The 15,016-nt window shown below is 57.1% G+C and overlaps 1 protein-coding gene across 1 annotated transcript in view; it reads right to left on the bottom strand.

Annotated features, from left to right (window-relative positions):
• The window catches only part of SYT6 (synaptotagmin VI), a 48,505-nt gene that overhangs the window by 12,555 nt on the left and 20,934 nt on the right, over positions 1-15,016 (bottom strand). The window contains exon 4 of the mRNA XM_014534553.1: positions 700-820. Within this exon, the coding sequence (XP_014390039.1) occupies positions 700-820 (121 nt within the window). The remainder of the gene's footprint in view (positions 1-699; positions 821-15,016) is intronic.

The raw sequence follows: 15,016 nt of genomic DNA, 5'->3' as shown, positions 1-15,016 counted from the left end.
CTTGTGCCTAGTGGATGGGTGGATGGAGGCTCCTGGGACCCAAGCTACTCCTCGGGGATATCAAAACTCTAACACCTTCTCCTCTGACAGCCTTGCAGAATCGTGGCGAAGGGGCAAACCTCCGACCCCACGTCCAGCTGCATTGCTACAGCTGCCCCCAAGCAGGCATTTCCTCGGTGGCTAGACGAGGACTAATTTTTTCCTGTGGTTCCCAGCAGCTTCCCCGCTGCTGAGGCTGAGGCCCGGAGCCCTGCAGGGAAAACTCAAACACAAATGCACTCGGCTTTTCGGTGGCATTGCTCCTTTGACTGGGACTGCAGAGCGGCTGCAGGCGGCGTGGACCTCAAACATGTACCCACTCCTATGTGTTCGCTTCCTATTCTCGCCCTCCTCTGGAGAAAGAACGGTGGTAATAGCTAGTATCTGCTGAGTGCTCATTATGTGCCTGGCACAGTTCTAAGCATTTATGTGAATTAACTCATTTATCCTAAAAGCAACCTGGGAAGTTATTTTTTCAGATTAGGAAACCAAAACATGGCAGTGCAAGGAAGTGGCAGAACGGGGATGCGAACCCACGGCGTGTCCCTCCAGAGCAGCTGCTTTTCTGTGAAAACTGACAGTTCTCCTCCTTCTCTCTCCAAATCCTAACGCTCGGGCTGCCGGGTGGCCGAGGGCAGGCCCCTTGGGCGGGAGAGGTACCTGAGTAGCCGGTGATGTCCATGGCCTTGAGGTTCCGACACTTGATCACTGTGAGGGTGAGCCTGCCTGCTGTGGGCAGGTAGCAGAGGGAGAACATGATCTCCCCCAAATCCACGCTTTCCTGCAAAGAAGCAGAGGAGAGGTTAGACGGGGGGTTTTTGTCACGGCCTCACCCGGCCTGGTGGGGAGTTGGCTGCTCTTGGCTCGGTGGATCAGGGGATGTGGCCCCCTGCACACGCAGGAGACAGAGGACTGGGTTATTCGATAAGGAAAATAACAGGTAGATGTTGAGTGAATAGAGATATGGGGAATAAGGAAACAGAGTCGGCATCTCGGGTAGCCACATCCCTCTCTGGAAAGCCCGGTGCCACAGGTGGCCTTGCCAGGAACCTCTCCCCGCCCTGTGCTCTTTCCCAGGAGGTTCCAGCCCCAGATCTGTGTGCCTTCCTAGCCTTGATCCTCATTAGGGATGCTTGCCACTTTGGCTTTAATAAAACCAGGAGGGACCAGGGGCTGCAGAACAGCCAGCAAGTTATTGCTTTCATCTCTACCCACTGTCAGGGGAGCTGCCTTAGGGCCCCTGCCTGGTAATGAGCTCCCGGCTGCCGGAGAGGTCACTGCTGTCCAGGAACTCACTGGCCCTCCCGACTCCTAATCTAGGGGTGACAGGGTAGATGTGAGCCCAGCAGCGGCTGGCTAAACGTCTTGGCTAGGGCTTGGAGGGGGCGGGCCTGCTGCCAGGGAGGAAGAGCCGGGATGTTGGCTTCTAGAGAGTCCGTGCTTAAAGTGCAGCCTGTCCGTCTGACGTCGCTGCCCACAGTCGCAGCGCTTTCCCTGGCTGCAGTGCCCAGGCATCTGGGCAGTCCGATTCTTAAAGGCACAGCATTGCTCCCGCGGGCTCCCCAGCAGCCCGTCTGCAAGCGCTCACAAAAGTGCTTCTCTCTCTTGATGCGCTCACATGGCCCCAGGCACAGAGAACAAATCCCTGCGATGCCGGGAAAGAGCCGTGACCCACAGGGGCTTTCGTCCCTCGGCCGCTAGCGAGCTTCGAGACCCGGGCACATCATCTCACAGCTCCGGGCTCCCGTCTGTGATATGAGGGACTTGTACTCGATGTTCTATCCTTAAGGTCCCTGCGACGTCATTAAACCAAAGAATCAAAGTGGAAAGCCTATCACCATTGATGGCCAAGGACGCCTGGCTGGTGCCTGTGGCCCACCTCAAAGAATCAAGCAACTTGGTTTTGAAATCCAGAGGCTCTCCTTCCTCCGGTCCCCACCGCCTCCACGAGTTTGATCCTCCCCAGGACCCGCTTTCTCTCTCCTAAATAGGCAGTGAGTGGCTGCGGTGCCTCCCGATCTGTCTTGGGAATCAAGGCTGAGCGGAGCCAGCACGATGCTTCCCCATCTCAGAGAACACTTCCAGTCTCTTAATCATTCAGTGGCTTGTCTGAACCTCTCATCATCAGCGAGAAGCATCCGCTGCACTTTCAGGAAAGCCACAGGAGACGGGAGCTCTGCGGCCCTGGGCAGGGCGTGCCAAGTCACCCCGGGGCAGGGCCTGGAAGAGAGACGGGTGGAAGCCAATTTGGCTCCATTGGGCAAAGCAACCTCCACGGCAACGCTCCGTGTTGGCCTGGGGCTTGGAGTTGGAGGCTGAGATGGGTCAGATGTGGAGGCGGGACACGGGCGGGACCGCCCTGCCCTGGTATCTGCCGCACAGCACCGTGACCCCCCCTTCATAGCCTGAGCCACGACCACAACTTCTCAGTTGATTGTGGGGATTACATGTGAACACTGTGTTCTCACTAGATAGTGGGCTCTTAGCACAGGGATGGGGGCTGGGTGGACCCATCTTTATAGCGTTCATGTCTAGCTGCCTGCTGCGTAGTAAGTGCTCAGTAAACACTGGTGACGAAGGAGTGGTTGTGAATAGGGGTGGGGGTCAGGCGGCTCTGGGGCAAGCTCCACCTCTGACATTGATGAGTAGTACGACGTATTTAACAGAATAGAGAGGCGTGCCGGTTTCTTTGGGATTTAGCCCTTGCCTTTGCTGCTGGCCCTTCTGTTTCAGGTGCCCTACACACCAGCTGTGATACCCACTAACATTTATTGAGTGTTTACTATGTGCCATTCAGTCCTAAGTGCTTATACATATGAAGCCACACAATCTTCACCGGAGCCTAATGAGATGGGTACTATCATTACCCCCCATTTTCCACATGGGGACACTGAAGTACAGAGAGGTTAGGCAACTGGCCCAAGAACACACAGCTGCAACGTGGCAGAGCTGGGATGTGAGGACCTGCAACCAGAGGCGTGGCCGGAGAGCCCACAGTTTGGGCCACACCCTCCTGCCTCTCTGAGGCTCTGCCCCCCAACCCTCCAGGTTACTTTGCACGGCCACGCCTCCACCCTGTTCTCTCCACCCTGAAATAGCCTCTCTCTGCCTCTCCCTGTCCTGGTCAACACTTGCCTCTCCAGGCCAGCTGTCCTGTCCCCTCCTCCTGGGTCACCCCCCCTCACTCCCCTGGTCTGACTTGGGGTGTGTGCCCATGGTCCCTGGGTCCAAAGGCCTAGGGACAGATGTTACAAGTGCCCTGGAGCAAGGCCAAGGCCCATCGGGGACCACATCTGTAGGATGGGGAGACCCACTGATGAGGGGGCTGCAGTGGAGGAGAGAGAGACTCACTCCACCCGCCCCAGCCCCCAAGCTGGTTCAGGGCTCTGCTGGGAGGGGGCCCGGGGTGGGCGTTCCTTCCAGTGCTGAGAGGGCCTCTTCCTCCCTGGATGGGTGGGTTCCTCCCTGGATGGGTGGGTTCCTCTCTGGATGGGTGGGTTCCTCTCTGGATGGGTGGGTTCCTCCCTGGATGGGTGGGTTCCTCCCTGGATGGGTGGCTGGAAGGGCGGGAAGTGTGCCGAGATGCTCGGGCTCCCTGCTGGGTTCTGTTTGTTCTGAGTTCCACGCCTGCTTTCTCTCTCAAGTGCTTTCCGCCCCAAGGGCTTTGCAGCATTATGAATAAATAATGGCGCAGAATTGAGGCGCCTCAAACGAGCTCCATATACTCCAGCTGCAGCCTGTGGTGTGGACACTGGGAGAAGAGGGGACCCTCCAGCTCACGTGGAGCCCAGGGGTGCGGGAAGAAGTGGGGGAGATCCTGGAGGCTGGGTTTGGTCCCCAGGGATCCGGAGAGGCTACAGCACAGCAGGAGGCCAATGTTACTGTATCTGAGCATCTTCAGGGAAACAGACGGTTTGGTTTAGGAAACTTTTTCTCCCATTCGTGAAGTTGCCCTTGAAAAGAGGTTCAGTGTTTCACACGCACCATTACTTTTGGAAAGATATCCGTGACTCAGAATCGCACGGGGAGGTGCAGCTCTCTTCCTAAGGACATTTGGAAAGGTGGGCGCAGAGGGAGGGGCTGTGCGGGGGTGGAAGGAGCCAGAGGGGAGCGGAGTTAGGAAAGTTCCAGAAGAGATGGAGGCAGTGCCTGGGCAAGCTGGGGAGTCTGCACCCCGGGCTCTTGGCCACGCGAGGCCAGAGCCCAGGACCTCCCCTCCACCCTGGTCCACCCACTGGCATCTTCATTAATGACGGAGTAGCAAGAGACACATTAGCAAAGTTGGCAATGAGAATCTGACTTCATTTCCCGACTCAAGCTGTCCGTCTGCCCGTGGCTGTCAAGTAGCCATCAGCTTCCCCAGGAAGAGGGTGGGCATCTCGGGGCGGTGAGCACCCCTCTCTGTGCCGGCAGGGCTGTGGCAGGAGGGGAGAGTCCTGGTCCCAGTGGGTGGTCTCGTGGGGCAGCTGAATGGTTCTGCCAACAGGTGCCTGGGGACACCAAACAGGCAGGGCTTTGGGCTCAGCCAAGGGCACACACTTGAACTGCCGGTGACGGCGGCTTGGGCTTCCTTCTCTTTGCTGACGCGAAGCTTTGGGCTTCCCCTGTCCCCTGCCCCAGCATCTCTCGGTCCTGCTGTGTGAGGCCGCTCTGTGAAGCCTTTCACAGAGATGACCGTCTGCTCTGGAAGCATCCCCTTCCGCGCTCTCCCCCCTCTGGCTGTCCCTTCCCAGTCTCTGCTGGGTCCTCCTCCCATCCCTGCCTCTGAATAGCACAGTTCATCAGAACTCGGGTCTGGGCCTCTCCCTCCTCCTCATCCACGTCAATGCCCATCTCCATGGTCACCACTCCGAACGGGGCCTGTCTTCCTGACTCCAGACTCATGGAGCAACACTCCTCACTGTGGACATCTCACAGACATCGAGCGCGTATCAGACACTCAGAGGTGAGCTCTCATGTTCCATTTACATTCTCCTCTTTTCCCCAACTCAGGGAGTGGCCCCTCCACCCACCTCGTTGCTCAAGTCAGAAACGAGACATCACCGCCGACTCCTGCCTTCCTCTCCCCTTTGCATTTAGTTCCTCACCTGGGTCAGTTCTATCTCCAAATTCCCTCTCCAGTCAACCCACTTCTCTCCATCTTCAGTGCCACCCAGAGGGCCAAGCCACCTCTCAGCTGGCCACAGGTAACCCCCTGGTTCCTTTGGTTCTGCCTCACTTCCCCCCCAGCAGCCAGAGTGCTCTTTCAGACTGTAAGATGGACCGCACCACTCCTGCTTCAAACCCTCCAGTGGCTTCCCCTGGCGCTAGGCATGAGACCCCAAACCCTTACCACGACCTGCCAGGCCCACACCACAGGCCCGACTCGTGGCCCTCGCCCCTGCCCCGGCCCTCCTTCCCGCCCCAGCTCTCAGGCTCGCTTTCAGCTCCACAGCGTCCAGGTTCTTCCCGCCCCAGGACTTTGCACATCTCGCTCCCTCTGATCACTTTCCCGAGCTCTTCACAAGGCGGGTGCCCGCTCAGCCCCGGCACCACTTCCGCCAAAGCCACAGTCCCTGCTCTAGACTGTGAGCTCCCGAAGGACAGGGAGGGTCTGTTTTCCCAGGACTGGTGTGAAGGAGGCCCGCCCTGGGGCTCAGGCCTGCCCCCAAGAGTGGGTGTCTCCTCCCATGGCGCCCCCTTAGCCTTGCTTTCCTTACCCTAGTTCCTCCATTCTCCTCAGCACTGTCTTTCTGGGCTTGAGCACAGTACCTGGTATGCAACACGTGCTCAATAAATACTTGCTGACTTAATGAGCAACTCAGCCTTGTGGGGTTTAACTGATTGAGAAGGTGGCATAAAGGATGGCTGACTAGAGTGTCCCTGTGGGTAACAGGATGGCTTCAGGGTAGAGCCTCGTCAGGTGTGTTCCTCAGGGTGTGGTTTGGGAGGCAGGGGCGTGATTCTTGAGCTGCACCCAAGATCTGCTGAGTCAGAGGCTCCGAAGATGGGGCCTGGATGTGGATGATTGACAAGCTTCCCAGGAGATTCTTACGTGTCCTCAGTTTGCAACTTAAGGCAAATGAGGAGGCTGCAGGCTGCCCTGGATCAGACCCTCCTAGCCTCTCTGTGACATGGAGCATGTCTTCAGGGAGCAGGACCAAAGCCACTCAGTCCCATGCTGCTGAGCAAAAGTTATGATCCTAAAAGGGCCTCTTCTCCTTCGTTAGGTGACAGGATCCCGATGGGATCCTCATGGGGTCCTGGTCACTATTGCCCTTCACCTTCTCCCTACATACCAGCGGCACCCTGGATAGCTAAACTATAGCCAGAAGCCATCTCAGCCCCAGGCAGAGGGTTTAAGAAGACTGGGTAGTGTTTTTAAAGACGTCTGGCCCCATTCTGTAAATATTCCTTAAGGCATTGCTCAAAGCGTGGTGCCCAGACCTACAGCACCAGCATTACAGGGAACCTGCCAGAAATGCACATTATTGGGCCCACCTTCACCAGGGGTGGGGTCCAACAAGCCCTCTCGGGAAGTCTTAGCAAGTGAGAACGTTGCCTTATCGAGTTAAAGAACCAATTCACCATGTGCACCTGCCGGGATTTAGAAGTTCCTTCCACTCCATTTAGCCTACTGATGCTGGTGATCAAAGCCAAAGTCAACAGAGAAGGGAACTATCAGATAAAGAGTGTCTACTGGTTCCTGGAGGCCCTGCTGGGCGCTTCACTTGGATTTCATTCATTTCATTTGTGCAACTTTGCTCGGAGGAGGTCAGAATGACAGCCACATTGAGGTTCGCCGAGGCTAAACCTTGCCTACGTTCTCAGAGCGATCAACCAAGTGTAGATGTGGACTCCTCTGTGCTGACTCTGAAGGCTTTGCTCTCCCCCATCCCTCCCTCCGCCTGCTGCGGCCTGCTTCCTCTGGAAGGCAGACACAGGGGCGGTTACAGCCTGCACTACAGATTTCGGGGGAGCCATGTCCTGCTAACTTACCGCAGCCAGTGTGTGCCCTGGCCGCAGCCCGTCGTTTGTCTCGAAAAACACCTGTATGTATGGCATCACCTCGTGAGGTGCTAAGTTGCTGTGGACACTGCTTTGCGGGAGAGGTTGGGAGAAGAGGAAGCCGGGCAGCGGTGGGCAGGACCCCTGGGCGGAAGCTCAGTGGAAGGACCCTGGGCTCTCTGCCCGGACCTTCCCACCTGAGCTCCCCCAGATGCAGCCACCGGCACTGGGAGGAGGAAGCAGGGGTTTTTTTTTTGGGAGTGTCTCCCTCTGTCTCCTGCAGAGTTGGAGTTATTTTCTCGCTTCCTGAAGTCCTGAGGTGGGGTGAGGGGAGGGCTTGCAGCCCCTGTGGAGAGCTGAAGGTGTCATCATATCTCAGGATTCATTCCCTGGGTGGGATCTTTGTGGATTAGAGCAAGGAAACTCCCATCTCACGTCACTAGGCATCAAGAGACCGAGTGACTATTCAACTCACCCAGTCCCAGCTTCCAAGCAGGGCCACCCTACACCCAACACCGAGGCCTCTTTTTAAAACACGTCACTCACACGTTTCCATGTTCCATCACCTGGACCTCAGGAAACTCTCCTTCATGTCCAGCCCGATGCCTCGCTCCTCCTCCCCTCCTTCCCATCTGCTACGTCATCATACAACCAGACACTGCGCCTTCACATACTGGGAGGTCGTGTCAGATTTTACTCCATCTTCCCTTGGCCAAAGCCAAGAAACTCTGTTTTCTTGGCTGTCTAATGTTTCAAAGCATTTTGGCCTCAACTAGACGCACATTAGTCATCAGCGAGGAACTTTCGGTTGGGGTTCTGGTGGGAAGCTGGGGTTTTGTTCTTCATCCAATCAGAGGGCAGGGATCACAAGTCTGAGAATCAGTACAAACAGCCCATCAGCTGCCCTCGAGGTAGTCCCTCACCGGTAGCTCCTCCAAGCCCTGGATTGGCAGGCATGAGAAGAAGCCACTAGGAAGACTTGACCAGCTGCCAGGAGAAAAATCAAGATTGGCACGCAGCAAGCATGTGACCTGTTGGTAAACCTCCCATTGCCCTGCACCACGGGCTGTGCTATCAAAAGCCCACCTGGTGGGCTGAGGGGCCAGCGAGAGGAGGAGGGCAGCTGCGTTGGGTATGTCGCTGGGTGGAGGACACGAGTGAGGACATCTTCCAGTCCGGGTTTCAGAGGCCACAGCTTCAGGGCCCACGGGAGGATGCCCTTGTGGGTTGCCTCTTTCTTCCTTCTCAGCCCTGGGCTTCCCCACCCATCAGCACCTTCAGCAAGTGGACTCGAGGAAGGCATCTTGTGGGTCTTCTGAGGCTCCAGCAACAGGATAAACTTAGGGCTAACATTGACTTTGCTAACCAGCGGAATGATCTAGGGCAGTGATGGCGAACCTTTTGAGCTAGGTGTGTCAGCATTTTGAAAAACCCTAACTTAACTCTGGTGCCGTGTCACAGATAGAAAGTTTTTGATATTTGCAACCATAGTAAAACAAAGATTTATATTTTTGATATTTATTTTATATAATTAAATGCCATTTACCAAAGAAAAATCAACCAAAAAAATGAGTTCGTGTGTCACCTCCGACACGCGTGTCATAGGTTCGCCATCACTGCTCTAGGGCAAGTCATCCTGCCTCCCCGAGCTGTGGCTTCCTCAGCTGTAAAGTGAAAGCATTGCACGGGGTGACCCTCCCTTCTCCACATAAAACGGGTTGGCCACGAGAATGCATGAACGTGTGCAGCCGTGAGAATGCATGAATGTGTGCGCTCACCACCACCACCACCACCACCCCCCCGGCCAGGTGCGGGTGCACAGCAGACTCTTAGACACTCCCTGCCCTGTCCTGTGGAGCTGCGTCTGGGGCCCCAGGAATTGGCTTCAGCCATCGCCACGCTGCTGTGTTGTGACAGTGCACCACTGGAGGGGGGGAGGTAAGGGGGCAAGGGTGCGGGGGGCAGCCTCCACCACCCCTGGGAGAGCCGGGCAAGTACAGAGCTCTGTGCCGGGGTGGTTCTGAGCCAGGTCCGGGCCTCTCTTCCCCCTTCGCTCACCCAGGAGCGCGGTGATAAGGCACCAGATTAGCTCCATTATTGTAACCAGTCCAAAAATTATAGGGCGCCTGTTCTGCCAGCGTCAGTAACACCTCCCATGGGCGAGCAGGTGACGCTCATGGCTACTTCCTCTCTTCCAGGCACCAAGTGCAGGGGGCAGACAGGGAGATGGGGCTCGGGCTGGGGCAGCCTTGGGGGTGGGGTGGGCGGTGGGGAGGAAACATGGAGCCCAGGCCCTGGCCTGTCCCGGTGCCAGAGCCACGGCCAGCGGCTGTCTGAGCTCCACAGAAATTCTTGTTGAATTAATGAGCAGCTCTTTTGGAGCGACTGCCTTTGGGCACCGAATAAACCTAGAAGAGCCCCCCAGAAGGGCCCAGGCTGGCATCAAGGCCAGGCCATGCCTGGCGGCCCCTCCTACGCGTCACATCCAGGGAACTCAGGGACCCCTGATAACAGAGCCGCAGTGGTCTGGTCTACCGTGGGAAGGCAGGCCCGTGGCGCACCAGGTCCATGTGCCCGTCTTCGCTACCCCACCTCTGAGCCTTGGCCCTGCGCGCCTGACACTCTCCCTCTTCCTGTTCTCCACAAACATCCTTCTTTTCTTCCCAGCATTCGTCCAGAATGGGAAAGCTTAATCCTGGAAATTTCCAGGCCTGACCTAGCCGGTGCATCAGCTCTTTCTGTCTCCAGTGCATTCCCGCATTCATACGGTTTTTCTAAGCAATGGGAGGATTCTGGATTTCATAAAAATGTTAGCGGTGGTTACCTCAGGATAATTAGCTTACAGTGAGCAGTGTTTCATTTCTGTGTGGCTTTCTGTTTTTTCCAAACGACCTAAAACAGGAATGTAATACTTGCCTTGGGGCAAGGAAGGGTAAAATATATTACAGTCGTGTAGCTTTTAAAGAAAATGATCGCGGTGTTGCTTCTCTGTTCCATCGCTTTAAAAGTGTGTGACTCTGGGGAATTGCCTCAGTTTGCCGTGTCTATAAAATAAAAATTCCGATTCCTTACGGTGTGGAGAGGGTTACACGGGATAATGTATTTGGAAAGTGCTTTAGAAACATGCGATGTATTATTGTTCTTAGAATCAGGATCGATAAACTGTGGCAAGAGCCTCAGAAGGCCCTTTCTCATTGATATTTTATTATATCCTCACCGCAACCTTGTGCAATACAGGATATTTCCCACATTTTACTAACGGCTCCCTTCTGCCAACCGAGGAAACAGAAAGGTGATGTGATTTGTCTGAGGCCACACAGCAGAGGCAGGATTCTAGCCTTGGCTTCCGGACTCCAACTCCTGCTCACCTGCAGGTTTTGGGAGCTGGCACCCTGTCTACCGAACACATTTCAGAGGCCTCCTGACGGGCAGACCAGAGCTGACCGTGGCCTGCAACACTCTACTCCCTCATCAGTGCCTCGGCTTCCCCATGAGGGACACGAGATATCTTTCTCCTCCTTTCTCAGCGCTTGGGAGACACACCGAAGTGGGAGCAGTTTCGGGCTTATCCTAACCACTCACGTGGCTATCGAATAAGTTGCATAATCTTCAGGACGCAAGGTCTCCCCGCAATTCTCCTTTTCCCAATGCGGTTTCTTAGGGAAACCAAAAAGTGTCCCACACTGGGGGCTGGAGTCCTCGGGGGGAGGGGAAGTGACAGAGAGTTGGACAAGCTTGTGTCCGGGACCCCGTGCGTGTGGGTGCACGAGTGTGCACAGGGCTGCCTGGGTCTGGCCCGGGGGCCCAGGCTGATGCCAGCTGGCCACCCCCGCAGGCAGGGGCCCTGCTGAGGGTCCCCCCTGCTGTCTCCTGGAAGAGGCAGCCATCGCTCAGCCAGAGCTGCTCCAGCAGAAACCATCGCCCAAATAGAGTTGGGAAATAATTTTCCCTGAAGAGAGCTGGGTGCCTGCCCAGTCTCGGGTAGGATTTACTAATACCCAAAAAGTCAACAAAAAGGAGCGCTGTCAGCAAGAATCGGAAGTGGAGTTACAGAGGCACTCGCTGCCTGCCTCTCCCTGGCCTCCCCCCCCCACCCCCCACACACACACACCTGCCAGAAGGGCCGGAAGCTATAAGAGAGTTTGGCCCCATGTTCCTCCCATCCCCTTAAAAGCCACCTGAGAGCCTTCAAAATGCCCACCCAGCCAGGGTCTGCCTGCCCAGGACCGCCCGCCAGCTCCAGGGTCTCCCCAGTGGCAGGTCCCTCTCCCCTCAGCCCTCCAGGCTCTCAAACCCGAGCTGCTCTCGGCCCCTCCCTCGTGCTTTTCCGCTTCCCGCTAACTCTCAGTTAATGCCATGTACTCATCTGGGGGGGATGGCAAGGAGGGCCCCTCTGAGTGTCACCGCACAGGGCCCTGGGGAGGGATCCGCTGGAGATGGTTTCTGACAACATGGGAGGCCTTTTCGAGCCACAAAGCCAGCCTGTCCCCGACCTCCCTCCCGAGAAGGGAGATGCTGCTGGCGGCCGCATGACACACCAGCGCTGTTCCTCTCCCTGGAGCTGGGCGGCTCCTAGCACAGGGCCCAGGGTGTCACTCCAGGGATGTGAGTCAGCCCCCCGGGGAAGGAGCCCGATGACAGCCTGCTCTGGGAGGGGGACGCCTCCCCCATCGCTCCCCACGGGGACAGGGCTCCCTCCTGCAAGTGGCCGCCTCCCTGGGGGCAGCAGGGAAGGGCCTAGAGAGGGCCTGCGGGGGGTGGGGGCGGGGAGCAGTGGCTCCCTTCTCTCCCAGCTGAGTTCCCCGCTTTTCTTTGGGGTTTTCTCTTTGGGCCCAGCTGCCCCATTACCTCTGCCCCCCCCCCCCCCCCCACACACACACACACGCTCTCAGCTCTGACCACCTGGAGACCCAAATCTGGCCCCTCGGGGTTCCCTCGGCTTCCCTGAAGCAGCCTGGCGAGGGAAAGGGACTTCTCCGAACACTAAAGTGACAGAGGAACAAGCAGAGACCAGGCAAGTGACACACAGGCAGCAGGCCTTGGGCATCTCAATTGCCCCCCCCCCCCCCCCCGGACAACCCACAGCCCCTCCCTGGTGCTTTCTCGGGCAGCTCCCTGCTCCTTTCTGGGCGTGGCATCCTCTCTCTTCTCCACGTCCACCTGTGGCGTCCTAACAGCCTGTGTCCTTCCTTCCTTCCTGAGACCCCACCCAGTCCTCCCACAGGCCTGGGGGCTCCCTCTGAGGGCTTTTCCTCCTCGGCCCACTGGCAGGACCGGAGGTGGAGATAGAACCCCCCTTACCTATCTCAGGTGGCAACTCCACCTGCCCCCTAAGGCTGGGCTTCCTCAGGCCCCTTCATGGCTCACAGAATGTGAGGAGACAAAACAAGCCCCAGGTAAAGCCACAGTGGCCTTCCCTGGAGGGCAGAGCCCGTCACCTGCTATGCAACAGCCTCAGGGTCCGAGGCTCCTGGAGAAGCCACTCGTAGGGTTCTGACTGTTCAGAGATGGGCTGGAACTGAGCCGGGCACAGGGGCCAGAGAGTAAAGCGCCCTGGGCGGTTTAAAGAGCAGTCTTGCTAGTTGGCTGTGACGGAGCTTGGAACCTGGGGGACTGTGGAGAGGAGCCAGTAGGAGAGGGGACCCGGCATTCTGTGGGGGGCGCGGGGGAAGGACCCCTTAGGCAGGTGCCCACCAGCAGTCCTGGGCCAGGTGGGGCTGTTCACTGGGCAGTGGGAAGGTCAATGCCCAGTTCCCATGACAACCAACCTCCCACAGGAGCATGCGACTCACTTCGCGTTGCTTGGGGTGCGGGGGGCTGGGCTCGTGTCCCATGACTGGGGCAACAGAGGAACAGCCACCAGAGGCCCTGAGGAGAACATTTCAGAAAAGGCAGGAAAAAGAGCAGGGAGACCTCTGGCCCCACCCCGGGCAGGCAGGCCTTGGGGAGAGCCCCTCGCCAGCCCTGGGCGGCAGTAGCAGGCAGAGGGAGGAGCAGATGGAGCGCAGCCACCTCCCCCGGGTCTGACTCCGGCTCTGCAGCGTGGTGGTGAGGATTCAGTGTAAGCTACGGCACCTACAGCCTGGCACGTAGGCAGCAGGGGAGCCCCAGTGATGCCCCAATTATACCTGCAGTCGAAATTCTGCAAGTAGACAATGATCCGAGTCCTATTCTCCCATCCGTTCCTCACCCCACCTCGACTTCCTCACCCCCTACGCGCTCAGACCCGTGATTTCAGATCACAGTATAGAATAGCCCCCGGAGAAACCCGTTTCGTAGTCGAGGATGCTGGTGCCCTCCCTGGATTCCAAGCTGTGCCCAGGCCAGCCATCATCAGGGTGGAGCTCTAACATGGCCGTCTTCTGACACAATTTTTGGTATTTCTCAGGCCACTGAGGCTGAGGGCTATTGCCAGAGAGATGGGCATATGCAAACATCTCGCCTCAGCCCCCCCAGCCCACGACCTGTCTCTCAACTCTAATCCCCTCACCCCGTGGCCAAGTGGAAATGGTCTCCATGGAGAACCCTTCGTCCCAAGTTTGGCTGCAGCCCTGGGGAGACCCTCAAGGTCATTCTTTGTCCAGAAGGGAAGGCATTGCATATTCATGGAGCATGAGTAGGTGTCAGTTCAGACACAGGAGGGAAATGTGGCTACAGGGGCCGAGTGATGAGGATGGATGAGGGCCAGATGGGCGCAGGGCTGGCAGGGGAGTGGTGCGGAGGAGGCTCCCTGCCGGAGCGGCTGCAGCTTTCTACATTGTTGTTGACATCAAAACCCCATAAAAACATGCCAGCAACTGGACACGGGCGACCTCGACTCTAAGGCCAGCCTGGTCTCCTTCTCCTCCGAGGTATAAATATTTATGTGTCATGGGAGGGCTTGGCTGGCTTAGGGTCGGGGCACTTTGACCAAGCCTCTCTTTCCTCCTCGGTTTTCTGGCTGATGCTTCCTGTCAGTTTGCCTGTTGGCAGTCTCAGTAGAGACAGGAAGTCCCTTTCATGGAAGAGACCGACTGTTGGCTGAGAAAATGCCATCTCTGCTCTGTGCCTTTTAGGACATTTCCTGCCTTAGACCTCACGTCTTCCCTTGGCCTCTTCCCTATAAGACAGAGAGGTTCACAGGCCCAGAAGGAAGGCAGCGAGTGGGCAGTGAGCTTGGAGTGGAAGTGGGGAGGAGTGAGTAAAAAGGGCAAGAGAATTGCCTATAAAAACCTAGAGACAAGAAAGGTAACGGGCAGAGCCTAGGCCTGGGTCTCAGGAGACCTGGGCTCAGGGTCCAGATCTGCACGGACTCACTGAGCCTCCCCAGACAGGTGTGACTTCTCTGATCTTAACTTGCTCATCTGAGGCAAGAGGACGTTGGGCCAAATCATCCCTAAGGTCATTTCTAGCTCTGACCTTCCCCAAGTCCAGGGGAACATGGATACAAAACACGGTGGTCCACTGGAAATCAGAAATCCCCCGGGGACTGTCCCAAATCTCCCAAGGCTGTTGGTACTCTGGTCATCGTTACACCCCCCGAGCCCAGTCTCCCCCAAACTGCTGCTGATCCAGAGGACACAATGCACCCCTTCCCCTTCCTCCAGAGTGAACCCTGGGGTTTGAACATCCTCGAGGGGATGTTGGGTGGTTGCTTCCCTGGGGACCAAATCCTCTCCCTCCAGGAGCAGTGTCACTGGGTTATCAGGTGACAGAAGCAACAAGGCGGGGAAGCACAGAGTGCCCAGGGTTGGAGGGCACATTCCTGTGGGTGCATGAGCCTGTCCGCTAGTGATTTCCCATTCATTCCAATGTAGGGGAAGATGAGGGACGTATACCATTGAGATGCACCGCACCCTAGCGACGGGCACGTGGGCAGGATGGGCTGGTCCCAGCCCCGAGCTGTAGCAGCCGCAGAGCTGGGTTCTGCAGAGGCCCATGGAGTGGGAAGTCGGGCTGTCTGGATGCCGGGGATTGAGTAACGGAGAGAAGGGAACCGTCTCCACTGCTC

This window comes from Myotis brandtii, unplaced genomic scaffold (assembly GCF_000412655.1).
Source record: "Myotis brandtii unplaced genomic scaffold, ASM41265v1 scaffold131, whole genome shotgun sequence".
NCBI lineage: Eukaryota > Metazoa > Chordata > Mammalia > Chiroptera > Vespertilionidae > Myotis > Myotis brandtii.
The sequence above is the reverse complement of the archived record's forward strand: the minus strand, read 5'-3'. Positions and strand labels throughout refer to the sequence as shown.